The sequence below is a fragment of the Oncorhynchus kisutch genome, unplaced genomic scaffold, assembly GCF_002021735.2.
Source record: "Oncorhynchus kisutch isolate 150728-3 unplaced genomic scaffold, Okis_V2 scaffold1761, whole genome shotgun sequence".
In the NCBI taxonomy this organism is placed as follows: domain Eukaryota; kingdom Metazoa; phylum Chordata; class Actinopteri; order Salmoniformes; family Salmonidae; genus Oncorhynchus; species Oncorhynchus kisutch.
In genome coordinates this window covers 16349-44289 of record NW_022263706.1, presented here as the reverse complement: position 1 = coordinate 44289, position 27941 = coordinate 16349, and the positions used below count along the sequence as shown (strand labels likewise).

The 27941-nt window shown below is 42.4% G+C and overlaps 2 protein-coding genes across 8 annotated transcripts; one reads left to right on the top strand and one right to left on the bottom strand.

Moving 5' to 3' along the window:
- Positions 1 to 3590: 3590 nt before the first annotated feature.
- Positions 3591 to 5316, bottom strand: LOC109881593 (5-formyltetrahydrofolate cyclo-ligase-like). Its single transcript, XM_020473706.2, has 2 exons — positions 5123 to 5316; positions 3591 to 3866 (listed from the first exon to the last, which is right to left on the bottom strand). Exons 1-2 carry the CDS (start codon positions 5231 to 5233, stop codon positions 3591 to 3593), a joined length of 387 nt encoding a protein of 128 aa, XP_020329295.1. The 5' UTR covers positions 5234 to 5316.
- LOC109881592 (AN1-type zinc finger protein 6) lies at positions 4712 to 27828 on the top strand. Of its 7 annotated transcripts, none has more exons than XM_031818992.1 (6): positions 4712 to 5000; positions 19217 to 19374; positions 21834 to 21948; positions 23206 to 23309; positions 26653 to 26784; positions 26946 to 27828. In XM_031818992.1, the coding sequence occupies exons 1-6, from the start codon at positions 4957 to 4959 to the stop codon at positions 27092 to 27094; spliced, it is 702 nt and encodes a 233-aa protein (XP_031674852.1). In that variant the 5' UTR covers positions 4712 to 4956; the 3' UTR covers positions 27095 to 27828. The 7 variants fall into 7 exon arrangements, with proteins under 7 accessions (XP_031674852.1, XP_020329291.1, XP_020329287.1 ...); XM_020473702.2 differs by lacking the exon at positions 4712 to 5000 and adding an exon at positions 5340 to 5710; XM_020473698.2 differs by lacking the exon at positions 4712 to 5000 and adding an exon at positions 5505 to 5710 and having other exon boundaries at positions 21834 to 21957.
- The last annotated feature ends 113 nt before the right edge of the window (positions 27829 to 27941 follow it).

Genomic DNA, 27941 nt, shown 5'->3' with positions numbered 1-27941 from the left:
AAAATAAACAACTAAATAGTCATAGCAAAAGTATTCACCCTCTTTGTTTAGGCAAACCTAAATGAGTTATTTGGCTTAACAATCAAATAAGGACTCGCTCTGTGTGAAATAACAAGGGTTGACATGATTTTTTTAATGACTATACTTTCCTCTGTCCCCCATACATACAACATATGTAAGGGTCCCTCTGTCAAATATTACATTTCTAGCACAGATTCAACTACAAAGACCAGGGAGCTTTATCGAAAGCCTCATAAAGGAGGGCAGTGATTGGTAGATGGGTAACAATAACAAATTAGACATTGAATATATCTTTAAGCATGGTCAAGGTAATAATGATGCTGTGGATGATGTATTAAACCACCCAGACACATCAAAGATGCAGTCGTGCTTCTGAACTGAGGCTGCAGGACAGGAAGGAAACTGCTTAGGGACGTCACAATGAGGCCATGGTGACTTTAAAACAGCTAGAGTTCAGTGGCTGTGATGGGAGAAAACTAAGGATAGATCACAACATTGTAGGGACTCCACAATAATGACCTAAATGACGGAGTGAAAAGAATACAAATATACAGAATACATGTATATCTATGCAACAAGGCACTAAAGTAATACTGCAAAAAAAACAAGGCAAAGAAATGCAAGCCTTTATGCCAAATCCACACAACACATCCGGAGTAACTGCCTTCTTATTTTCAAGCGTGGTGGTGGCTGCAACATGGTATGGGTATGCTTGACATCGGCAAAGACTGGGGAGTTTTTCAGGATGAATAGAAACGGGATGGAGCTATGCGCAGGTAAAATCCTATAGGAAAATCTGCTTCAGTCTGCTTTACACCAGACACTGGGAGAGGAATTCACCTTTCAACAGGACAATAACCTACAACACAAAGCCAAATCTACTGGAGTTGCTTACCAAGAACACAGTGAATGTTCCTGTGGCCAAGTTACAGTTTTGACTGAAACCTGCTTGAAAATATATGGCAAGATGTGAAAATTGCAGTCTAGCCATGATCCCCAACACCTTGACAGATCTTGAAGAATTTTCTAAAGAATAATGGGCTAATATTGCACAATACAGGTGTGCAAAGCTCTTAGAGACTTACCCAAGAAGACTGACCCCTGAATCGCTGCCAAATGTGTTTCTGACATGTATTGACACAGAGGGGTGAATACTTATCTAATCAAGGTATATTAGGGTTTTATTTTTCATTCTTATTTTTAATTTATTTTTTTCTTCCACTTTGACATGAGTATTTGTGAAGATCGTTGAAAAAAAGAAAAAATGAAATTAATTTTTATCCCACTTTGGAACGCAACCAAATGTGAAGAAAGTTAAAGGGAGTGTAGACTTTCTATAGTCACCAACACCAAGAGTTAACCTGGTTACAAGTGAACCTGGTTACAAGTGAACCGGGTTACAAGTGAACCTGGTTACAAGTGAACCGGGTTACAAGTGAACCGGGTTACAAGTGAACCTGATTACAAGTGAACCTGGTTACAAGTGAACCGGGTTACAAGTGAACCGGGTTACAAGTGAACCGGGTTACAAGTGAACCTGGTTACAAGTGAACCGGGTTACAAGTGAACCTGGTTACAAGTGAACCGGGTTACAAGTGAACCTGGTTACAAGTGAACCGGGTTACAAGTGAACCTGGTTACAAGTGAACCGGGTTACAAGTGAACCTGGTTACAAGTGAACCGGGTTACAAGTGAACCTGGTTACAAGTGAACCTGGTTACAAGTGAACCTGGTTACAAGTGAACCTGGTTACAAGTGAACCTGGTTACAAGTGAACCGGGTTAAAAGTGAACCGGGTTAAAAGTGAATCTGGTTAAAAGTGAACCGGGTTACAAGTGAACCTGGTTACTTGAGCTGGTGAGTGGAGTGCATGAGGTGAGTGAGAGCGATAATTAGAATTGACACAGGTTATTGCCAGACAGGAGTGAATTCATACATATGTAACCAGTGTGAAATGGCTAGCTAGTTATAGCGGGGTGCGCGCTAATAGCGTTTCAATCGCTGATGTCACTCGCTCTGAGACCTTGAAGTAGTTGTTCCCCTTGCTCTGCAAGCAGCTTTTGTGTAGCGATGGGTAACGATGCTTTGAGGGAGGGCTGTTGTCGATGTGTGCAGAGGGTCCCTGGTTCGAGCCCAGGTAGGGGTGAGGAGAGGGACGGAAGCAATACTGTTATACAGACACAATGAAGGAGCGGGGTTATGACCAGTTTGGTTCCAGAAGTAATGATGACATTATTTGCACAGCTCAAATAGACTCAGAGAATGCACAACAAACACATTTCCTCCCCAGGCGTCGGTATTTCATATCCAATCTAATGATTAAAGCTGTGACAGTCTGGATTAAAATAGCTGAGGTTGACAGAGGAAAAAATACATATTCACCATCCAAGAGATTACAATGCTAATAACTGTTATCAATATGATCTTTCTTATTATACAGCAGCAGCAGAGTTGATTACAATAGAATTATGCAACTTCACAGTGCTTATTTGGTGCTCAGGGTAGATGTTACCAGATCTAGGATCAGTTTATCCTTCCCCTACCCAATGATTAACCTTTAGGGGGTAAATGACCTTGGATCAGTGTTGGGGCAATTCCATCCATCCCCTTGCATAGTATTTCGATTAAGTGCCACATGACAGGTGTGTGTCCAGACGTAAGGTTGTTATTGCAGGAGACGACCATTTTGACCAGTCTTGATGATGATGCTATACCACCATCTGGTGGAGGAAACCAAAACAGGAACTTTGATCTGACACTGATATGGTGTCCCTCGTTGGAGACTGTGCACACATCCCAAATGGCACTCTTTCCCCTAAATAGTGCACTACGTCTGAACAGGGCCCATAGGGGAACAAAGATTAACTGTGTATAAGGGAAGAAAGACGAACATTGCAAGGCCGTGCCACGATTTAGGTCATTCCAACAAATAGGTCATAAGTGTGTTATGATACACGCAGATGGTAATATACAACAGGCAAACTAAAGTACAATATGTCAACACACACTGTGAGGATCGTATCACCATAGGGCACCCTGTGTGTGTGTGTGTATGTTTTCAACCTTATCAGGTCCATAATGTCCTGACAAGTCACCGGAATGTCCTGACAAGGTAGGAAAACAGTCAGGACTTTTTTCATGTCCTGAATTCGTTAACATTTTATTTTACGCTTAAGAGTTAGGTTTAGGTTAGGCATTTGGGTTTGAGTTAGGTTGAAGGTTATGGGTTAGGGAAAATAGGATTTTGATTGGGAATACATTTTTACCCCCCAAAAAGTAGAAAATGAATCACGAAAACTAAGCACTGTGCGTGTGTGTGGCTCTATGTGCGTACTGAAAGAAGGTGCCATCACGCTTACCTGACTCGGTAGGATATAAAGGATATTTGGTTGTTGTGTAAAACCAATAAAGAGATCACAGAAAAATAGAATAGGTTCTCACACAAAGTGGACGGACTCCAATATCTTCTTCTTTGTGATTTTTTCTTTTTTTTCTTTCTTGCAGCAGCAGGGCAAAAAGCTTGTGTGTGTGTGTGTGTGTGTGTGTGTGTGTGTGTGTGTAGACTAACACTAACCTGTCTCCAAGGCCTCCTCTCTGGTGTTGTCGGCGGCGGCAGGCTGTCTGATGTTCCAAGAAGTCAGAGGCAGTGACATCATATCCTCCATGCTGGTGAGCTTCACCATGTCCATGTGGTTACTGGTGCCCTGGGTCAAGTACTTGGGCATAAAGCAGGTCTTACCGTGCTTAAACAAGTCCTGAATGATCTCCTCTGTTCTCACCTCGTCGTGCATGCTGAGGAACACAGCGATGCGCTCACACCTGGCATACTTGGGGTGCTTGAAGAGCTGGTTGAGAGGAGAGTATAAAGGGTTAGTGTAGGCATAGTTTTTCTACTTCCCTGTTATTTACGGAGCAAATGACATCAAATAACGCATGTAAATTAACCATTCAAAATGTGCCGTTAGGTTTTATGAAAGTAATGAGGTATGAGGTGTTAGACTGGTAATTATATGATTACAGCATTAAGGTACTGCCAGTTTAACACTCTAGGAGGTCACCAACTGGAGACAGCTGACAAACAAATTGTTTGAGTTATTTGATTATTTTAAAAGCAATATCGTCTATCTGTTAGTAAAAGACAAGTTACATATAATTGAAAGCATTCATGGCTCGGTGTCTTCTGTCTTCTTGACAATACTACACACAAAAGTAGCTATAGAGAACAATAGTAATGGCATGTTTTTGGAGGCACCAACTCTACCCTGGTTCACACTAAATCAGGCTTTGGCTCCACAGGCTGTCTAGCCACGCACCGGGTTACCAGGTGCTGATGGGGGGGGGGGGGGCTCCAGGGGTCCTCGGGAGTGGGCTGGGGGTCCATGGCCGGGTTGGTTAAGACCCCGTAAGGGGGACGAGGGGGCACCACTGGTCGTTAATTTTGGGATAAATGCCCGAAAATGAAGTATGCGGTAAACACAGACTTAGGAGATCTTAAATGTTTGTTCTATGAGATCATCTCCATCAACTAACATTATTTTGTGATTTTCAAAAAAATTATCTGAAAAAGCACATAAAAGGCTTCCTAATTCCTAAAGGTCATGTGATATTATCTCATAGAGCAAAACATACCAGATATCCTAATGCAACATTTAAATGAACTGGGAACTCGGAAATCTCAGACTTCTGAGTGAAAAAAAAAACGAACTCTGACTGGATTATTTTTTGAAAGGTCAACTGGGAATTCCAAATCCAAAACTCTGGCATCTTTCTAGCGCACCGAATTTCCGAAATGAAGATCACTGACGTCGTGATTTGATCTCTTTTTTCCAAGTTCACATTTGTCATGAAAGCACCATAAACCTGTGTTAATCTCAGATCTAATTTTCGACATTTATCCCAGAACCCCATTTTTTCCGCATTCAATTTCCCATTGGAATGGCTGAACGAAACAGATTTCCGGTTTTTAGGACTACAAACTGGTGAGCTCTATTGGCCACGCGACGATGACGACAGGACACATGCATACACAAAATGAGTTTGTAGCGTTGTAAAAAAAAAATACACTAGCACACTGTAAATGTGATACCCAGTTTTTTGTTACCTTTTGCGAAATGACTCGAGACTGGCGAAGTTTCTCTTGATCGTCCAACGCAGCTACTCGTTTCTTTATTTCTCTCCTCATAGCTTGTTTGGCTGCACGCAAGGCGGCCATGCTGGCTAATGTAAAACTCGTGTCCAAAGATAAAAATGTTGCAATGTGTGTGAGTTCAGGGAAGGCAGCAAGTTAGGCTGGCCTTGAAATGAGAAAATTCTACATTTGGATTGGACTCAGCTAGCAACGCCAATCAATCATTAAACAGACTGCAATAACATCATTAGCATCTATCTATATGGCTATCACACTACCCCACTGGCATTATTTGACAGCCCAGTGACGTGTGAAGGATTGTCTGTGACGTCACCGCCAGTTTAACAGTCGGAGTTGAAGTGTAAAAAGTAACAAATAGACAGTGTCTGGTCGGGGGTAGGGGAGAGGCGAGAAAAGACAGACCCAACAACACCGCGTAGAGTTAGCGAGCCTACAATCGTGGTCGTTCGTTTTTCATACCTAGCTAGTCTTTTCCGAAGTCCAAGAAAGTTATCGTGGGCTAGCTTACTTCACTAGTAGAAACGTAACGTTAAACAGAAGGTAAGGCAACGTCAGTTCAAACAAGCTAGCTACTGATAGGTCTGTGTAGCTAGCTGGCTAGCCAGTAGATATCGCAATAACTTTTAACGATGCTTTGGATCTTTATTTAGTTACAGCATCTAATGTTATGGTACAGCTAAGTTATCTAACTAACGTTAGTGTGACTATATATACACGATATACTATCCTGCCAGTGCTACTACGTTAGCTAGCTAGTTAGTTAACGACGTTAGCTACTGTAACTGTATCATAGTGTATGACCTCGGTCCTTGAAAACTAGGTTAGTGTCCACTTAAGGACGGCTAGCCTGCACAAAACTTTAACACTTGATGTTAGCTAACGTTAGCTAGATAGTTTTTGTTTTTAATGTTACATTCCCTGTATTAAAGTTGGATTTGAACTATAATAGGTCAGTAGATGCATAGGCAGTTAACTACATCATAATCATGTTGATGTCAACAACTTCTTGGACGTACAGTAGATAACGTTTGCTTAACGTTATAATGTTAAATGACAGCTAATTAAGAGGTAACGTTAGCGACATTTACGTTATGGCTGGTTACAATACTTTGTCGGTGACAATTTGTTATTATACTTGTTTTCTGTCACTGTTGTATTCGGGGTGTATACTTTCACATACCCTGTCCAACCAGCTGTGTTTTTAAAAGGCTGTAAATGATTGACGTTTAATTTGTGCAAGACGATAATATATGGGCGTGGTTTACTAAACAAACAGCCAATGACAATGGATTATGTGTAGTCAGTTGAGTACGTTACGTTGTGGGATCATTCTGCGTATGATGTCGGATGTCATCTGCTGGTGTAGAGACGAAGAAAGAGAGGAGTAGGAGAGAGGGGGAAATTGGTACGTTTCTTGAGGTTGGTCCAATACAAAGTTACATGATTGTGATGGACACCCATTTCAGGTTTATTCTCAACCAACGTTATTTGTCTCTGCCTAAGTTGCCTGTTACAATGATGCACTTATCCGAACAATACTGGGCACTGTTGAGACAGGCAGTAAAACGATAATACAGGCTAGGCTGGGGATTTCTAACATTTTTCACACAGTTCCGTGTGATTTTAATCGCAATTTACTGCGCTCACTGCAAGCTACTGTAAGAGCTACTGACTAGGTTCATTGTTGCAAGTTTCCAGTTTGTTTTTGTAGCTAATGTGCTTGGGACTAGGACAATCAAATAGCTTTTATGTTATTGTACAATGCCCTTTGCTTTGTTGCATCTCAGAGCTTATATTGGACTATTTTGAGTCTCAATGGAGGACCCATACTTCCTCTGTTGCTGCTAGGTCCATCTACTACTAGAGGCCCAGTGTTGCTGTAAGACAGCTGTTCAGTTAAAATGATAGCTTACTTGCTAAATAAACAAAGCCAATGGCAAATCATAATGTAGGCTAACACCTGTGATGTCATGTGGATGTAGGCTAGCCTATGGCAATGGGTTCCTGTGACTTGGATAGTGTTGGCCTATTCAAACAACACTAGTAGACTATTACCCCAGCCTATAAGAACAGTTATTTAGTTATATTGGTTCCCCCAAACCACATTACGCCACTTTAGATAAATGGAATCCGATGACAAGTCCCTGGCCGATACCCTCAGTTGACATCCTTGCTAGTAGAGGAGAGAGTTCTTTCCACAGCCAAGGTGAATATATCGGCCTATCTGTGTGAGAGTCAGCATGTAGCCTATAGTCATGAGTGACTGTGTGTCAGTCTTTGTTGAACTGGTTCACTGTGGTTGCACAACTAGGCCAATGACATAACACTGTCCTTAGCCTCTGCTGTGATGTGTGCAACAAGGCTTCAGCTGGAGTTCATATGTTTGTTTTCCAGATTTCAGCTAAACTGAATGTGTAGGTCTACACATGTTTTGTCATTTAGATGGGCCTTATGTCTCTTACCTGTTAGCTAAGATGTATGATTAGGGAAGATGTTCAGGCTAGTCTACATATTGGATTCCTCACCATGTTTGTTAAAGATACCTTACTGTACAGCGTAACGATGGCATGCCAGACATAGTTTCAGCTCCAGGTAGGCCTAATGGTTGTTGTGTTCTCTGAATGATTCACCTCTCACCAGGTGTGGGTCCTAAATGGCACCCTATTTACTATATAGCGCACTACTTTTGACCAGGGCCCGCAGGGCTATGTAGGGAATACTATGGGGCCATTGTTTTGGACTGGAGCATCTCATTGGCCTGCTATAAAGACAGTCCACATCGTTTCTATGTTCAACCTGAGAAAGTAGCCTGCTGTGTGTGAAGTCACCACTTATCGCTTCCACGTAGCCTACTCAAGCATGATCTGATTTCGGTGTGTGTGTGTGTTTCTCTCGTGTGGGCGTATTGTGTGTTTGTGTGGGATTGTTACTATTGTAGATTTGAAATGGCAGATTTCATAACATAATCTAGACTAGAGGAGGCCATCATGAGATCTCACTAATTCATCTGGAGATTGGCATCAGGGGGGCAGGGGTAGAGAATTGGGGCAATGATTGGTGTAAGGAAGGGGAGTCTAGGAGGGACTTTAATTACAGTAATATTGAGAAGGATGGAATGGTGCTGATCTTCGGAACCTGAGATCTGAGCCTGTATTTATCAAGTGTCTCAAAGTAGGAGTGTTGATCTAGGATCAGTTTAGCCTTTCCGATCATAATGAATCAAATTATTATGGACAGGCAGGATCTGATCCTAGACCAGACACTTCATAAATACGGGCTCTGGATAAGTTGTATTAGTCGTATGTACAGGATACACATGGTATACACCATCCAACGAAATGCTTACTTAGGACCTCTGCATGTCTCTTCCACCAGTAGGCTATTTCAGATCAAAGGAGAGAAATCACAGAGGCACGGCACAAATTCTGAACGTGGCACAAGACCTGAGCAAAAGGAGGGCCTATAGGCGGTCTATGGTTTCAGGCTGTAGCAATAGAAAGAGTGTGAATCTCAGCTCACTGTTAGCATGATCTTCATTGAGTTAACCTGCTGTTGTATGGCTCGCTTTCTTTTCACCATGGTAATCTTGGTATTTCAGCCCCTCTGTGAGTGGTTGCTATCCACCCTGATTAAAGACAGTCCCTGAGATTACCACTGGATTATTCTCTCTCTCTCCTCTCCCTCTCTTCTCCCTCTTCCTCTCTCCTCTCTCTCTCTTCTCTCTCTCTTCTCTTCCTCTCCTCTCTGTCAAATCACTCGGTTTATGTAAAAGATAGAATTAGGATGATGAAGTCAAATGATGTCCTCTCCGTATTACCTTAAGAGCCCAGTACGATGCTGATGACACTTTGGCGTCACACGTCCACGCGCTCTTAAACTTGTTATGCGTTCTGTATATTTTCCTATGCATTCTCAGGGTAGTGAAGCAGCCCTCCCTATCCTGTCTCCCATGGAGGAAATGGCAGTGTACTAAACCATACACCAGATGTCCAACCCAGCAGATGCACCATTACATCACTACTACCCAGATCAGTGTTACCATATCCAGGCTTAGTTTAGACTACGTCCCAAATGGCACCCTATTCCCTATATTTGGGCTCCCGGAGTGGTGCAGCGGTCTAAGGCACTGCATCTCGGTGCTAGAGGCGTCACTACCGACACTGATTTGATTCCAGGCTGTATCACAACCGGCTGTGATTGGGAGTCCCATAGGGTGATGCACAGTTGGTCGAGCGTTGTCCCGGTTTGGTCGGTGTAGGCCGTCATTGTAAATAAGAATTTGTTTTTAACTGACTTGCCTAGTTAAATAAAGGTTAAATGCATAAAAATTTAGTGCACTACTTTTGAGCAGGGCCTAATATAATGTCATTTGGGGTGCATCCTTATGCAGCTTATGCCACATTAGCAGAGTTTACATTTCTGTGGCTTCTTTGATGTTTTGACATAGTAGCCTAAGTGTTACAAAGAGTGTAGGCTATCAACTTTGCTATGGAGCAGTAGCCTGTATCGAATTAGTCCTAATGCTGTTCCCTGCACAGAAAATGAGGCCGCACAGAATGTATTAGGCCCAATTATATAGCCTAGTGCAGGGATCATCAACTAGATTCAGCAGCAGGCAGATGGTCAGGGGGCCAGAACATAATTACTATAAACGTGCAAATTGACTGCAAGAAGCCCAAACAGATATCATTTGACTAAAATAGTCATTTCAAACCTTGCTTACATTTGTGTATAATCACATATCTCTTATGTGTGGAAATTCTTTGGAAAAGATCTCAAGTTAATTTAGAGCTGATTTTGCTGGTGTTTCTAGTCCTATGTCCCTTTTTCTTGCTCAGAAAACTTGGGGGGGCAAATAAATTGAACTGCGGGCTGCCAGTTGGGGAACCCTGACTTAGTCTATAACAAAAAAGGTGAGCTGTAAATCAAGTTGTTAGCCTACGCCAAGGCTGTATTTGACCTGTAGTTAGTCTCTAGGCTGTATTTGTCCTGTAGTTAGTCTCTAGGCTGTATTTGTCCTGTAGTTAGTCTCTAGGCTGTATTTGACCTGTAGTTAGTCTCTAGGCTGTATTTGACCTGTAGTTAGTCTCTCTGCTCTCTAGTCTCTCTGCTCTCTAGGCTGTATTTGACCTGAAGTTAGTCTCTAGGCTGTATTTGACCTGTAGTTAGTCTCTAGGCTGTATTTGACCTGTAGTTAGTCTCTAGGCTGTATTTGACCTGTAGTTAGTCTCTAGGCTGTATTTGACCTGTAGTTAGTCTCTAGGCTGTATTTGACCTGTAGTTAGTCTCTAGGCTGTATTTGACCTGTAGTTAGTCTCTCTGCTCTCTAGGCTGTATTTGACCTGTAGTTAGTCTCTCTGCTCTCTAGGCTGTATTTGACCTGTAGTTAGTCTCTAGGCTGTATTTGACCTGTAGTTAGTCTCTAGGCTGTATTTGACCTGTAGTTAGTCTCTAGGCTGTATTTGTCCTGTAGTTAGTCTCTAGGCTGTATTTGACCTGTAGTTAGTCTCTAGGCTGTATTTGACCTGTAGTTAGTATCTCTGCTCTCTAGTCTCTCTGCTCTCTAGGCTGTATTTGACCTGTAGTTAGTCTCTAGGCTGTATTTGACCTGTAGTTAGTCTCTAGGCTGTATTTGACCTGTAGTTAGTCTCTAGGCTGTATTTGACCTGTAGTTAGTCTCTCTGCTCTCTAGGCTGTATTTGACCTGTAGTTAGTCTCTAGGCTGTATTTGACCTGTAGTTAGTCTCTAGGCTGTATTTGACCTGTAGTTAGTCTCTAGGCTGTATTTGTCCTGTAGTTAGTCTCTAGGCTGTATTTGACCTGTAGTTAGTCTCTAGGCTGTATTTGACCTGTAGTTAGTCTCTAGGCTGTATTTGACCTGTAGTTAGTCTCTCTGTCTCTAGGCTGTATTTGACCTGTAGTTAGTATCTCTGCTCTCTAGTCTCTCTGCTCTCTAGGCTGTATTTGACCTGTAGTTAGTCTCTAGGCTGTATTTGACCTGTAGTTAGTCTCTAGGCTGTATTTGACCTGTAGTTAGTCTCTAGGCTGTATTTGACCTGTAGTTAGTATCTCTGCTCTCTAGTCTCGCTGCTCTCTAGGCTGTATTTGACCTGTAGTTAGTCTCTAGGCTGTATTTGACCTGTCGTTAGTCTCTAGGCTGTATTTGACCTGTAGTTAGTCTCTAGGCTGTATTTGACCTGTAGTTAGTCTCTAGGCTGTATTTGACCTGTAGTTAGTCTCTAGGCTGTATTTGACCTGTAGTTAGTCTCTAGGCTGTATTTGACCTGTAGTTAGTCTCTAGGCTGTATTTGACCTGTAGTTAGTCTCTCTGTCTCTAGGCTGTATTTGACCTGTAGTTAGTCTCTAGGCTGTATTTGACCTGTAGATAGTCTCTAGGCTGTATTTGACCTGTAGATAGTCTCTAGGCTGTATTTGACCTGTAGATAGTCTCTAGGCTGTATTTGACCTGTAGATAGTATCTAGGCTGTATTTGACCTGTAGTTAGTCTCTCTGTCTCTAGGCTGTATTTGACCTGTAGTTAGTCTCTAGGCTGTATTTGACCTGTAGATAGTCTCTAGGCTGTATTTGACCTGTAGATAGTATCTAGGCTGTATTTGACCTGTAGTTAGTCTCTAGGCTGTATTTGTCCTGTAGTTAGTCTCTAGGCTGTATTTGACCTGTAGTTAGTCTCTAGGCTGTATTTGACCTGTAGTTAGTCTCTAGGCTGTATTTGACCTGTAGTTAGTCTCTCTGTCTCTAGGCTGTATTTGACCTGTAGTTAGTATCTCTGCTCTCTAGTCTCTCTGCTCTCTAGGCTGTATTTGACCTGTAGTTAGTCTCTAGGCTGTATTTGACCTGTAGTTAGTCTCTAGGCTGTATTTGACCTGTAGTTAGTCTCTAGGCTGTATTTGACCTGTAGTTAGTATCTCTGCTCTCTAGTCTCGCTGCTCTCTAGGCTGTATTTGACCTGTAGTTAGTCTCTAGGCTGTATTTGACCTGTCGTTAGTCTCTAGGCTGTATTTGACCTGTCGTTAGTCTCTAGGCTGTATTTGACCTGTCGTTAGTCTCTAGGCTGTATTTGACCTGTAGTTAGTCTCTAGGCTGTATTTGACCTGTAGTTAGTCTCTAGGCTGTATTTGACCTGTAGTTAGTCTCTAGGCTGTATTTGACCTGTAGTTAGTCTCTCTGTCTCTAGGCTGTATTTGACCTGTAGTTAGTCTCTAGGCTGTATTTGACCTGTAGATAGTCTCTAGGCTGTATTTGACCTGTAGATAGTCTCTAGGCTGTATTTGACCTGTAGATAGTATCTCTGCTCTCTAGTCTCTCTGCTCTCTAGGCTGTATTTGACCTGTAGTTAGTCTCTAGGCTGTATTTGACCTGTAGTTAGTCTCTAGGCTGTATTTGACCTGTAGTTAGTCTCTAGGCTGTATTTGACCTGTAGTTAGTCTCTAGGCTGTATTTGACCTGTAGTTAGTCTCTAGGCTGTATTTGTCCTGTAGTTAGTCTCTAGGCTGTATTTGACCTGTAGTTAGTCTCTAGGCTGTATTTGACCTGTAGTTAGTATCTCTGCTCTCTAGTCTCTCTGCTCTCTAGGCTGTATTTGACCTGTAGTTAGTCTCTAGGCTGTATTTGACCTGTAGTTAGTCTCTAGGCTGTATTTGACCTGTAGTTAGTCTCTAGGCTGTATTTGACCTGTAGTTAGTCTCTCTGCTCTCTAGGCTGTATTTGACCTGTAGTTAGTCTCTAGGCTGTATTTGACCTGTAGTTAGTCTCTAGGCTGTATTTGACCTGTAGTTAGTCTCTAGGCTGTATTTGTCCTGTAGTTAGTCTCTAGGCTGTATTTGACCTGTAGTTAGTCTCTAGGCTGTATTTGACCTGTAGTTAGTCTCTAGGCTGTATTTGACCTGTAGTTAGTCTCTCTGTCTCTAGGCTGTATTTGACCTGTAGTTAGTATCTCTGCTCTCTAGTCTCTCTGCTCTCTAGGCTGTATTTGACCTGTAGTTAGTCTCTAGGCTGTATTTGACCTGTAGTTAGTCTCTAGGCTGTATTTGACCTGTAGTTAGTCTCTAGGCTGTATTTGACCTGTAGTTAGTATCTCTGCTCTCTAGTCTCGCTGCTCTCTAGGCTGTATTTGACCTGTAGTTAGTCTCTAGGCTGTATTTGACCTGTCGTTAGTCTCTAGGCTGTATTTGACCTGTAGTTAGTCTCTAGGCTGTATTTGACCTGTAGTTAGTCTCTAGGCTGTATTTGACCTGTAGTTAGTCTCTAGGCTGTATTTGACCTGTAGTTAGTCTCTAGGCTGTATTTGACCTGTAGTTAGTCTCTAGGCTGTATTTGACCTGTAGTTAGTCTCTCTGTCTCTAGGCTGTATTTGACCTGTAGTTAGTCTCTAGGCTGTATTTGACCTGTAGATAGTCTCTAGGCTGTATTTGACCTGTAGATAGTCTCTAGGCTGTATTTGACCTGTAGATAGTCTCTAGGCTGTATTTGACCTGTAGATAGTATCTAGGCTGTATTTGACCTGTAGTTAGTCTCTCTGTCTCTAGGCTGTATTTGACCTGTAGTTAGTCTCTAGGCTGTATTTGACCTGTAGATAGTCTCTAGGCTGTATTTGACCTGTAGATAGTATCTAGGCTGTATTTGACCTGTAGTTAGTCTCTAGGCTGTATTTGTCCTGTAGTTAGTCTCTAGGCTGTATTTGACCTGTAGTTAGTCTCTAGGCTGTATTTGACCTGTAGTTAGTCTCTAGGCTGTATTTGACCTGTAGTTAGTCTCTCTGTCTCTAGGCTGTATTTGACCTGTAGTTAGTATCTCTGCTCTCTAGTCTCTCTGCTCTCTAGGCTGTATTTGACCTGTAGTTAGTCTCTAGGCTGTATTTGACCTGTAGTTAGTCTCTAGGCTGTATTTGACCTGTAGTTAGTCTCTAGGCTGTATTTGACCTGTAGTTAGTATCTCTGCTCTCTAGTCTCGCTGCTCTCTAGGCTGTATTTGACCTGTAGTTAGTCTCTAGGCTGTATTTGACCTGTCGTTAGTCTCTAGGCTGTATTTGACCTGTCGTTAGTCTCTAGGCTGTATTTGACCTGTCGTTAGTCTCTAGGCTGTATTTGACCTGTAGTTAGTCTCTAGGCTGTATTTGACCTGTAGTTAGTCTCTAGGCTGTATTTGACCTGTAGTTAGTCTCTAGGCTGTATTTGACCTGTAGTTAGTCTCTCTGTCTCTAGGCTGTATTTGACCTGTAGTTAGTCTCTAGGCTGTATTTGACCTGTAGATAGTCTCTAGGCTGTATTTGACCTGTAGATAGTCTCTAGGCTGTATTTGACCTGTAGATAGTCTCTAGGCTGTATTTGACCTGTAGATAGTCTCTAGGCTGTATTTGACCTGTAGATAGTATCTAGGCTGTATTTGACCTGTAGTTAGTCTCTCTGTCTCTAGGCTGTATTTGACCTGTAGTTAGTCTCTAGGCTGTATTTGACCTGTAGATAGTATCTAGGCTGTATTTGACCTGTAGTTAGTATCTCTGCTCTCTAGTCTCTCTGCTCTCTAGGCTGTATTTGACCTGTAGTTAGTCTCTAGGCTGTATTTGACCTGTAGTTAGTCTCTAGGCTGTATTTGACCTGTAGTTAGTCTCTAGGCTGTATTTGACCTGTAGTTAGTATCTCTGCTCTCTAGTCTCGCTGCTCTCTAGGCTGTATTTGACCTGTAGTTAGTCTCTAGGCTGTATTTGACCTGTCGTTAGTCTCTAGGCTGTATTTGACCTGTAGTTAGTCTCTAGGCTGTATTTGACCTGTAGTTAGTCTCTAGGCTGTATTTGACCTGTAGTTAGTCTCTAGGCTGTATTTGACCTGTAGTTAGTCTCTAGGCTGTATTTGACCTGTAGTTAGTCTCTCTGTCTCTAGGCTGTATTTGACCTGTAGTTAGTCTCTAGGCTGTATTTGACCTGTAGTTAGTCTCTAGGCTGTATTTGACCTGTAGATAGTCTCTAGGCTGTATTTGACCTGTAGATAGTCTCTAGGCTGTATTTGACCTGTAGATAGTATCTAGGCTGTATTTGACCTGTAGTTAGTCTCTCTGTCTCTAGGCTGTATTTGACCTGTAGTTAGTCTCTAGGCTGTATTTGACCTGTAGATAGTCTCTAGGCTGTATTTGACCTGTAGATAGTATCTAGGCTGTATTTGACCTGTAGTTAGTCTCTAGGCTGTATTTGTCCTGTAGTTAGTCTCTAGGCTGTATTTGACCTGTAGTTAGTCTCTAGGCTGTATTTGACCTGTAGTTAGTCTCTAGGCTGTATTTGACCTGTAGTTAGTCTCTCTGTCTCTAGGCTGTATTTGACCTGTAGTTAGTATCTCTGCTCTCTAGTCTCTCTGCTCTCTAGGCTGTATTTGACCTGTAGTTAGTCTCTAGGCTGTATTTGACCTGTAGTTAGTCTCTAGGCTGTATTTGACCTGTAGTTAGTCTCTAGGCTGTATTTGACCTGTAGTTAGTATCTCTGCTCTCTAGTCTCGCTGCTCTCTAGGCTGTATTTGACCTGTAGTTAGTCTCTAGGCTGTATTTGACCTGTCGTTAGTCTCTAGGCTGTATTTGACCTGTAGTTAGTCTCTAGGCTGTATTTGACCTGTAGTTAGTCTCTAGGCTGTATTTGACCTGTAGTTAGTCTCTAGGCTGTATTTGACCTGTAGTTAGTCTCTAGGCTGTATTTGACCTGTAGTTAGTCTCTAGGCTGTATTTGACCTGTAGTTAGTCTCTCTGTCTCTAGGCTGTATTTGACCTGTAGTTAGTCTCTAGGCTGTATTTGACCTGTAGATAGTCTCTAGGCTGTATTTGACCTGTAGATAGTCTCTAGGCTGTATTTGACCTGTAGATAGTATCTAGGCTGTATTTGACCTGTAGTTAGTCTCTCTGTCTCTAGGCTGTATTTGACCTGTAGTTAGTCTCTCTGTCTCTAGGCTGTATTTGACCTGTAGATAGTCTCTAGGCTGTATTTGACCTGTAGATAGTATCTAGGCTGTATTTGACCTGTAGTTAGTATCTCTGCTCTCTAGTCTCTCTGTCTCTAGGCTGTATTTGTCATGTAGTTAGTCTCTCTGTCTCTAGGCTGTATTTGACCTGTAGTTAGTCTCTAGGCTGTATTTGACCTGTAGTTAGTGTCTAGGCTGTATTTGTCATGTAGTTAGTCTCTCTGTCTCTAGGCTGTATTTGTCATGTAGTTAGTCTCTAGGCTGTATTTGACCTGTAGTTAGTCTCTAGGCTGTATTTGACCTGTAGTTAGTCTCTAGGCTGTATTTGACCTGTAGTTAGTCTCTAGGCTGTATTTGACCTGTAGATAGTCTCTAGGCTGTATTTGACCTGTAGTTAGTACGTCTGCTCTCTAGTCTCTCTGTCTCTAGGCTGTATTTGACCTGTAGTTAGTCTCTAGGCTGTATTTGACCTGTAGTTAGTCTCTAGGCTGTATTTGACCTGTAGTTAGTCTCTAGGCTGTATTTGACCTGTAGTTAGTCTCTAGGCTGTATTTGACCTGTAGTTAGTGTCTAGGCTGTATTTGTCATGTAGTTAGTCTCTCTGTCTCTAGGCTGTATTTGTCATGTAGTTAGTCTCTAGGCTGTATTTGACCTGTAGTTAGTCTCTAGGCTGTATTTGACCTGTAGTTAGTCTCTAGGCTGTATTTGACCTGTAGTTAGTCTCTAGGCTGTATTTGACCTGTAGATAGTCTCTAGGCTGTATTTGACCTGTAGTTAGTACGTCTGCTCTCTAGTCTCTCTGTCTCTAGGCTGTATTTGACCTGTAGTTAGTCTCTAGGCTGTATTTGACCTGTAGTTAGTCTCTAGGCTGTATTTGACCTGTAGTTGGTCTCTCTGCTCTCTAGGCTGTATTTGACCTGTAGTTAGTCTCTCTGCTCTCTAGGCTGTATTTGACCTGTAGTTAGTCTCTAGGCTGTATTTGACCTGTAGTTAGTATCTCTGCTCTCTAGTCTCTCTGTCTCTAGGCTGTATTTGACCTGTAGTTAGTATCTAGGCTGTATTTGACCTGTAGTTAGTATCTCTGCTCTCTAGTCTCTCTGTCTCTAGGCTGTATTTGACCTGTAGTTAGTATCTAGGCTGTATTTGACCTGTAGTTAGTCTCTAGGCTGTATTTGTCCTGTAGTTAGTCTCTAGGCTGTATTTGACCTGTAGTTAGTCTCTCTGTCTCTAGGCTGTATTTGACCTGTAGTTAGTCTCTAGGCTGTATTTGACCTGTAGTTAGTCTCTAGGCTGTATTTGACCTGTAGTTAGTCTCTAGGCTGTATTTGACCTGTAGTTAGTCTCTAGGCTGTATTTGACCTGTAGTTAGTCTCTCTGTCTCTAGGCTGTATTTGACCTGTAGTTAGTCTCTAGGCTGTATTTGACCTGTAGTTAGTCTCTCTTGTCTCTAGGCTGTATTTGACCTGTAGTTAGTATCTCTGCTCTCTAGTCTCTCTGTCTCTAGGCTGTATTTGTCATGTAGTTAGTCTCTCTGTCTCTAGGCTGTATTTGACCTGTAGTTAGTCTCTAGGCTGTATTTGACCTGTAGTTAGTCTCTCTTGTCTCTAGGCTGTATTTGACCTGTAGTTAGTATCTCTGCTCTCTAGTCTCTCTGTCTCTAGGCTGTATTTGTCCTGTAGTTAGTCTCTAGGCTGTATTTGTCCTGTAGTTGGTCTCTAGGCTGTATTTGACCTGTAGTTAGTCTCTCTGTCTCTAGACTGTATTTGACCTGTAGTTAGTCTCTAGGCTGTATTTGACCTGTAGATAGTCTCTAGGCTGTATTTGACCTGTAGTTAGTATCTCTGCTCTCTAGTCTCTCTGTCTCTAGGCTGTATTTGTCCTGTAGTTAGTCTCTAGGCTGTATTTGTCCTGTAGTTAGTCTCTAGGCTGTATTTGACCTGTAGTTAGTCTCTAGGCTGTATTTGACCTGTAGTTAGTCTCTCTGCTCTCTAGGCTGTATTTGACCTGTAGTTAGTATCTCTGCTCTCTAGTCTCTCTGTCTCTAGGCTGTATTTGTCCTGTAGTTAGTCTCTAGGCTGTATTTGACCTGTAGTTAGTCTCTAGGCTGTATTTGACCTGTAGTTAGTCTCTCTGCTCTCTAGGCTGTATTTGACCTGTAGTTAGTCTCTAGGCTGTATTTGACCTGTAGTTAGTCTCTAGGCTGTATTTGACCTGTAGTTGGTCTCTCTGCTCTCTAGGCTGTATTTGACCTGTAGTTAGTCTCTAGGCTGTATTTGACCTGTAGTTAGTCTCTAGGCTGTATTTGACCTGTAGTTAGTCTCTAGGCTGTATTTGACCTGTAGTTGGTCTCTCTGCTCTCTAGGCTGTATTTGACCTGTAGTTAGTCTCTCATTTCATTTTTTTTTTCTCTCATTTTAACTCTTCGCTTAGGCTATATGTTGTTTTGACTGCCTTACAAGGGCAGGCTGGCCCAGAGAAACAGAAGTGAGAGTTACACCGACTCAGCAGTCGGTCGGTCAGAGATTGGGGGTGACCAAAGACACAGATTAGTTGTAGCTACTGTTATCTTCCACTTTCAGCAATTAACCTACTCCTATGTGTTAATATCAGATAGCCTAAGTACCAGGGATTATACGTTTTCAGTGTTTAGGTCATTGTGTTGCCATAGAAGGCTCAGGCATCGTGATGCAACAAACAACTTCTAGAACTTGAGTCCAAGTCTAGGGAATTGTGACCAACTTGTTTTGGTTTACACCACTTTCAATGCTACAGCTGGCTAGAGATTAGAAGACAATCTTCCTTCCGGTTCTGTGTGTCAGTTGGTAAGAGTATGGCACTAGCAACACCACAGGTGTGTGTTCAATTACCACAAGGATCACGTACTTATTCTAAAAGTCACCTTGGATAAAAGTGTGTGCTAAGTGGTATAGCCTTTTGCAACAGCACACTGGCCATCTCCGCTCCCTTTTCAAGAAACTAGCCTTTGGCTTTCACCAATACCTAAGCATGTTTTAGATCTAGGAGGCAGCCAATCCTGAAATGGCGTGATCGGTCAATATGGCTTTGATCTCTCCCCTCTTGACCTCCACAGGAGGGACATGGCCCAGGAGACCAACCAGAACCAAGGGCCGCTGCTCTGCACCACTGGCTGCGGTTTCTACAGCAACCCGCGAAACAATGGCATGTGTTCCATGTGCTACAAGGACTTCCTCCAGAGACAAAACAACAATGGACGAGTCAGTCCACCAGGTGAGTAGGAAAGAGATTCCACAGAGCTTTCCAGTATCTTATTGATGATCATTTAGTTTATCAATCAAAAAATACCTGTTAGACCAAAATATTGACACTGACTCTTTTTGACTTTTGACTGAGTGAGCACAATTGCTGGTGTTTTCGACTTACTATTTCACAATGAAGTCAGTTTACAAAAAACGACTGAAGTTTGAAAGTCTAATGATAGCGACAGTAACACCAGACAGTGACTAACTTTAGACAGTGTCTCGTTTGAGTGAGTGACTTTTGCCACAGATTATCCATTATATTGAGCAGATACCCAATTAAAAGAAATGTCTTAATGGAAGGCAAGATCAAGTTGGCCCATTCTAGCCAATGAGAGGGCAGATGCCTGTATGAACAACAGGCACAACTCCAATATAACATATTTTTTCTCTAAGTTTCCGGGATGTCATGTATCCTACTTATATCAGTACACTCGTAACAACCTAAGCGTTATAAAATATATATTCTATCAAATAAGCCATTGCATTTTATGTTAATCAAATGCTACAAGTGGTGAAAGAAACACACCTATTTAGGAGGTGCTGGCTAGCGGAGTAGAACACTTGAAACACACACCTACAGTGCCTTGCGAAAGTATTCGAAAGTACACATTTCAGGCTTCAAACATAAAGATATAAAACTGTATTTTTTTGTGAAGAATCAACAAGTGGGACACAATCATGAAGTGGAACGACATTTTATTGGATATTTCAAACTTTTTTAACAAATCAAAAACTGAAAAATTGGGCGTGCAAAATTATTCAGCCCCTTTACTTTCAGTGCAGCAAACTCTCTCCAGAAGTTCAGTGAGGATCTCTGAATGATCCAATGTTGACCTAAATGACTAATGATGATAAATACAATCCACCTCTGTGTAATCAAGTCTCCGTATAAATGCACCTGCACTGTGATAGTCTCAGAGGTCCGTTAAAAGCGCAGATGGCATCATGAAGAACAAGGAACTCACCAGGCAGGTCCGAGATACTGTTGTGAAGAAGTTTAAAGCCGGATTTGGATACAAAAAGATTTCCCAAGCTTTAAACATCCCAAGGAGCACTGTGCAAGCGATAATATTGAAATGTGAAGGAGTATCAGACCACTGCAAATCTACCAAGACCTGGCCGTCCCTCTACACTTTCAGCTCCTACAAGGAGAAGACTGATCAAAGATGCAGCCAAGTGGCCCATGATCACTCTGGATGAACTGCGGAGATCTACAGCTGAGGTGGGAGACTCTGTCCATAGGACAACAATCAGTCGTATATTGCACAAATCTGGCCTTTATGGAAGAGTGGCAAGAAGAAAGCCATTTCTTAAAGATATCCATAAAAAGTGTTGTTTAAAGTTTGCCACAAGCCACCTGGGAGACACACCAAACATGTGGAAGAAGGTGCTCTGGTCAGATGAAACCAAAATGGAACTTTTTGGCAACAATGCAAAACGTTATGTTTGGCGTAAAAGCAACACAGCTCATCACCCTGAACACACTATCCCCACTGTCAAACGTGGTGGTGGAAGCATCATGGTTTGGGCCTGCTTTTCTTCAGCAGGGACAGGGAAGATGGTTAAAATTGATGGGAAGATGGATGGAGCCAAATACAGGACCATTCTGGAAGAAAACCTGATGGAGTCTGCAAAAGACCTGAGACTGGGACGGAGATTTGTCTTCCAACAAGACAATGATCCAAAATATAAAGCGAAATCTACAATGGAATGGTTCAAAAATAAACATATCCAGGTGTTAGAATGGCCAAGTCAAAGTCCAGACCTGAATCCAATCGAGAATCTGTGGAAAGAACTGAAAACTGCTGTTCACAAATGCTCTCCATCCAACCTCACTGAGCTCGAGCTGTTTTGCAAGGAGGAATGGGAAAAATTTTCGGTCTCTCGATGTGAAAAACTGATAGACATACCCCAAGCGACTTACAGCTGTAATCGCAGCAAAAGGTGGCGCTACAAAATATTAACTTAAGGGGGCTGTATAATTTTGCACGCCCAATTTTTCAGTTTTTGATCTGTTAAAAAAGTTTGAAATATCCAATAAATGTCGTTCCACTTCATGATTGTGTCCCACTTGTTGTTGATTCTTCACAAAAAAATACAGTTTTTAGAAACACACAGCTATTTAGGCGAGGTGCTGGCTAGCGGAGTAGAACACTAGAAACATTTTAAAGGAGAGCCCACACTCTAGGAGGATCCAATAATTTAATATCCAATGTTTCGACAGACAAGCTGTCTTCATCAGGGTAAGATTCTATCAGATTCTACACTCATTGACCGACATACAAAACCTCCTTGTTTGGTGAGTGACAAATCAAATCAAACCGGCACCTGCTGGAGAAGACAGATTTTGGGCCCAGTTGTCCCTCTCGCTTTGCCTCTTCCTCTCTCTTTTGGGGCTGCTCTGATTGAAACGTGTTGTCATTGCAGTGTCGTCCTCGGTGGCGGTTAGCAGCCTGGGGGAGTCCCTCCTAGCCCAGTGCTCAGAGAGCAGTACTGTAGACGTGCCGTCAGCCACGACCCACACAGACACCAGGATGAACAGGTACAGTAGGTATAGAGCTACTCTTCTCTGAAACACGCTATAAGCATGATCACACCTCCACCATGTCTACGGTGTAGCTGCCAAGCCAGCCATGCAACATACAGTATAGGATACACAGGCCATGTGGAAATCAATGTAATAAAGTAGTCTGTGAAACGTAGGTTCACTAGATGTACATAGTTATTACTGTACGTACACAATGCCAAAAAAAACACATGGCAATCCTGCACACTTGCACACCAGTTTCTAGCTGTGGGGCTGCCCACGTCTGAGTATTTTTGCTGCGCAACTAAGTAGAATCATTTTGCGTCGCTATTTGTAGTTCTTGCATTGCTTACTACGTATGGTCAAGGCTAGTATGACGGTGGATTCCCAGGCTTTAATTATTATTTTAAACCTGGATCATTTATTTCCTGTTACAAAATTCAGAGATGTGTCATTTTTAAATTAGTGTGTCAATCATTAAGTGGTTTCTCAGCGGAAGTGAAGGTTATTTTCGCACCATGGTCTTCCTGTACCCCATTGCAGTAGAGTACAAGGAAGTCAATCATCTATAGTTCTGTCTGAATAGTGTGATGTCATCTCCCTGGACGCTTCTGTCTCTTCTATGAGACAGATTCCACTTGCCATGTCCGTTTCCCCCCAGTGTGTGTGCGATAACCACAGAAGGTCTCGTGTCTTTATCTAATGAGCTCTGTCTTTGTCAATCTGTACCGTACCTTGCCCTGCCGAAATCTACAGGGACACTGTTTTCTCAAACCCACAGAAATTGACTTGAATTTTTTTTTAAATCACTGTATAGAATTGAGTTCTGCTCATTTCTCTACGGTCCTTATGGTTTTATCCATTTTTAATACACTTTTTATTGCTTCAACATTGAAAGCTTGTAGCTCTATCTATAACCACCCTATTATGAAGCCACAGTGGACAGCTGCCACTAGGTCTTTCTGGATAAGAGCGTCTGCTAAATGCCTCATGTGAATGCCAATCATTCTGACTGTCTGACAGTGAGGTGGGCATTAGTGGTGAAATGCTTTGTAGTATGATTTCCATAGTTGATGACAATGAGTCGCATGTCATTGGATTTTAGTCCGTTTTCTTCCTCCAGTGCATTTTCAGAAACATCCTGAATAGGATGAAATTGAAGTCTTCAAGTGTACCATTTTCATAATACTGTATATAGATAGTCTTCTAATCTACACTACCAACTGATGGATCATGCTTTAGGCTAATTGAACACATACATTTCCCCCCCAGGGTTGTATCTAGCCAGTCACTCTTAACGACAGCACCAGCTACTCATTCAGAAGAGGAGAGGACAGCCAAGTCTGAAGAAGACCTGAAAACAGAAGAGATACAAGGTGTGTATTACCAGCGTGTTTCACACAAACCTTTTCTCATAGGGACGAGTCAATCCTCATTTGAGATGTGCGCGTGTAACTCACATTTCTGTGCTAGATGTCATTGACATGTTCTCATTGACATCAATGCATGGTGTACATAAGACTTGAGTTATGCAGGCGACTCTCAAGTTAGGATTCAGACAATAGTGCTGTTGCTTTGCTACCCTCTCATGTTCCTGTGAATAGCCTGAGGTCTCACACACACCAAATGTGGGTTCACTACCATGGGAACCCTTCACCTCATACCCTCTTGCAGTCAATCTCAGTCCGTGGGGTGGTTTTACACACAGACTCACATTGTTGTCCCATCTCTATTTGCTTAGAGATCGGTAATAGAGAAAGCCCAAAGTTCAGCCTAGGGATTTCAGGAAGGATTTCAGACACAATCCTCTCCTGCTGGATTACAGTTACACTGGTTCTCTAGTGTTTCCGTCTACCCTCTTCTAGAACAGTTACACTGGTTCTCTAGTGTTTCCGTCTACCCTCTTCTAGAACAGTTACACTGGTTCTCTAGTGTTTCCGTCTACCCTCTTCTAGAACAGTTACACTGGCTCTCTAGTGTTTCCGTCTACCCTCTTCTAGAACAGTTACACTGGCTCTCTAGTGTTTCTGTCTACCCTCTTCTAGAACAGTTACACTGGCTCTCTAGTGTTTCTGTCTACCCTCTTCTAGAACAGTTACACTGGCTCTCTAGTGTTTCTGTCTACCCTCTTCTAGAACAGTTGCACTGGCTCTCTAGTGTTTCTGTCTACCCTCTTCTAGAACAGTTGCACTGGCTCTCTAGTGTTTCTGTCTCAATTACCTTAGCTTTCTTGGTAACAGGAACAATGGTGGCCCTCTTGAAGCATGTGGGAACAGCAGACTGGGATAAGGATTGATTGAATATGTCCATGAACCCGCTCACCGAATCAGCATATACATCAATGTTGTTCGCCGCAATGCGGAACATATCCCAGTCCACGTGATCGACGCAATCTTGAAGCGTGGAATCCGATTGGTCGAACCAGCGTTGAACAGACCTGAGCGCGGGAGCTTCCTGTTACACTGGTTCTCTAGTGTTTCTGTCTACCCTCTTCTAGAACAGTTCAAGTATTAGTTTCTGTATTTCACTATGGGATACGCCCCCAGCGTTTGTGATATATAGCACAGGGCAGTCGGTCGTCAGGGTAAGCTTGTCTGGCAATACGGGAGTCAGTATATCCCATAGTGAAATACTGAAACTAATACTTAAGAGAACTATAGATTACAACTGTAACCCTGGTTCTCTGATAGTATGAGTGAAGTATTTCACTAGAACACCCTCCTTGCATGAGTGGGGAAGAGGTGTGGCTTATTCTTGAATGACTCAGATGTTGCGTTGGGCTCTTTATAGGGTAGGAGGGACACCCTTTCCCGACTCGCACATCTCGACGTCCAGCCAATCATGGCTGGCGTAGTGTAGTAAGGCTTCTGACGAATACACTGGGGGCGTATCCCATAGTGAAATACCTCACTCATACTATCAGAGAACCGGGGTTACAGTCATAACCTATAGGTCTCTAGTGTTTCTGTCTTCTAGAACAGTTACAGTACATTTACCCAATTCAACATTTATTAAAGAGGAACCGTGTTAGAAGGGTAGAAAATACCCCAAAGTGTTAAGCTTTTAGTCTTAAATTACAAACCAGTCGCTAAAGTTTGTCTCTGTGTGTGTGTCTGTGTCTGTGTGCAGAGCGAACACCATGTAGAGCAGCTGTAGAAAGTGAACAGCAGGAGCCCAGCACAGCAGGTAGCTCAGGGACTTTCCCTGATAGACAGGACAGTCAACCAGTGAGAAGCCAGGATAGCCAGGATAGGAAGTCAGTCAGAAGGCCTGCCCCAGAGGACAGCTCTCGCAAGAGGAAGCTAGAGGAGCCACATGGAGAGAAGGGTGAGTGAGGACAATCGTGACAAATGGCACCCTATTCCCAATGTGTAGTGCACTATTTCTGACCATGGCCTATGGGGATCTGGTCTGAAGTAGTGCACTACTGTGTATATAGGGAATAGGGTGCCTTTTGGGACGCACACAGACAGAACAGACGGCTGTCAATGGTTGTTATAATGGCTTATAAGCTTTTAGAGAGTGGATTGAGTGAGTTCTAGAGAGCAGTGAGAGTCTGAGAACAGCTGCTAGCTGCTTCCCCTGTACCAAGGGAGGCCAAAACCTGGGTCGTATTCATAAGTGCACACCGTAGCAAAATGTTTTGCAATGAAAAATGAAAACGAGCGTTTCTTAATGAACAAGTTCAGGTACTCTGCGTTTCGGTACATTTCCTTCCGTCTGGTTTCTACTTAATCCCAATGGCCACCTTTCCTTATCTCCTTTCCCCCACGACCACTGATCTTCCATGTCACGATGGGTGAAAGGGTATTGTAGAAACCCCATCCACTACTATTCAAAGGTAATGAAGAACGGATGCTCTTTGAGAGGACACAGTCCCAATCTTCAGGCCCCTTCTAAAAATCATCCCTTCATATCCATATGGTCAAGACTGTACAATATGGGTTTTGTATAAACTTAAAAAGGACATGTGTATATAAAAATGTTTACTTTGTTAATAGGAGGAAAAAATATCAAGATACGAACAATAAAGGAACTGGTTAGTACTTTAACACTTCATTCTTACAGTTGAATGCTTACTGTGTGATACGTTTACCCAAAGGCAAGTACTGGCACCATGCAATAACCCAGTCACTTCTGTTGTGACTTCTCCATGACAGGGAAAGGGCGCTGGCTTTGTGCCAGATAAGATCAGCTTTTCTACCCATTATGTTCAAAAGTGAATCTAAACAAAGAAAAGCAAATGTGTTGTAAAAATGTCCATTTTTCAGCTGTTTTTTATTTTTCCTACTGAAAATATGATAAGTGGCAACAAGCATAGTAGGCTTCCCCTTCGATCACACTGACAGTGTCCTTGCGCAAAATAGTACGCAACATCTGGATATGTATGTTCCGAATGTTCAACATTCACCTTCTGCTACCATTTCTGTCATGTCGTCTACGCAGACAGTTTGACACATCGATAAATCCACCGTATGCACCACACCGAACGCTCTGCAATGCTGCAAGGCAAACTCAGCGTTTTCATTGGAAATGAATGTACTTCTGGTGTACCAAAATGCAATGACTCTGTCTGTGTGATGGAAGCGTTAGTCTGTAGCACAGTGAATTGTAGTGCCATCTCCTGAAAAGCATGGGTATTGGGAATTCCTTTAACGCTGCAGCAGTATTGCTGAGAAGGCGAGACTGTAAAGTTGTTGTTCTGTGTGATCCATCCAGTGTCTGTATCGGTATCCGAGGACACGGACCAGGCCTCGGTAGACGGACAGGACAAACCCTCGGACTCAGACCAACCCAAAGCCGCCAAGAAGAATCGCTGCTTCTCCTGCCGCAAGAAAGTCGGCCTCACGGGTAAGGTTCTGACACATTCTCCTGTTGGCTTAGTGCAGTGACTTAATAGTTCCCATTTTCTCGCTCTGTCTCTGCATGTACTTTATATCCTGGAGATCCATTTGGCGGTCAGCCATTTTCTTTTTTCTTTTACCTTCAAACTCTTCCGTCTGTGTTCCCAGGCTTCGACTGCCGATGCGGCAACGTGTTCTGCAGCATGCACCGGTACTCAGACGTTCACAACTGCACTTTCAACTACAAGGCCGACGCAGCGGAGAAGATCAGGAAAGCAAACCCTGTCTGCGTCGGGGAGAAGATACAGAAGATCTGAAAATAGGTTTGCTGTGAATCGATGTCCACCCGGAAGCCTGCGCTTTTAGATGACCCATCAACCACCACTTCCTTTCTCCGTTTCCTCTTTTGATTTGAAGTTGTTTCTGTGAGCAACGCTCCATTCCATTGGACACTTTAAAATCATGCATGTCAGCTGCAAAAACTGTCTTTGTAAATGTATTTTTACTTAACCTGTTTCCTTTTGTAGTTTTAATTCTTTTATCCCTTAAATGTTGTGGTTTATGAAAAATCTGAAGATTTAAACTGTTACAATATTTAGATGGATTAATTGGGCTTTAATTACTTTGTTGGCTACTACTGGAAAGGCTGTGTTTTTCTGGTGTTAAAAAAAACATAGAAAAAACAAGCATGTTAAAAAGCATCAAGGATCTTTCCATTCCTCCTTTTGGACTGTATGTAGCCTGACAAAGACGACGGAACAGATTGTGTTTTACATTATCAGTGGGAGCAGAAACCAGGATTGCGCCGTTGCTCCCAGACCTTTTTGTATAATTGAGTCATTTTAAAGACTGTGTGATCTGTTGTGTAAAAGAGTATATGATTATGAATAGCCTGTATGCATGTTTCCGCTTGTGCGTTTGAGGATTATAAAGTTCATTTATGGGTGCACAGGAGTATGACCTGAATTTATTGTTCTGTATTTATGTTAGTTTATTCACTGTCTTAACTTTGATCTGAATAAAGCTCTAACACATTTTAGAAAATTTGAAACGTTATGCATTTGGTACAATTTTCTCAGAAAACAAATGAAGTATTGTCCAAAAAGTGGTTCTGGATGTTAATGAGTACTGTCATATAATGCCTTTACACAGGCAGCCCAATTC

Excerpts from the sequence above, each read along its gene's own strand:
- LOC109881592 (XM_031818992.1), top strand. The coding sequence starts at position 4,957 with ATGGCTGAACGAAACAGATTTCCGGTTTTTAGGACTACAAACTG. Across the intron at positions 19,375-21,833 it reads TGGACGAGTCAGTCCACCAG|TGTCGTCCTCGGTGGCGGTT; the intron begins GTGAGTAGGAAA and ends TTGTCATTGCAG. Across the intron at positions 26,785-26,945 it reads CAAGAAAGTCGGCCTCACGG|GCTTCGACTGCCGATGCGGC; the intron begins GTAAGGTTCTGA and ends CTGTGTTCCCAG.
- LOC109881593 (XM_020473706.2), bottom strand. The coding sequence starts at position 5,233 with ATGGCCGCCTTGCGTGCAGCCAAACAAGCTATGAGGAGAGAAATAAAG. Across the intron at positions 3,867-5,122 it reads CTCGAGTCATTTCGCAAAAG|CTCTTCAAGCACCCCAAGTA; the intron begins GTAACAAAAAAC and ends CCTCTCAACCAG.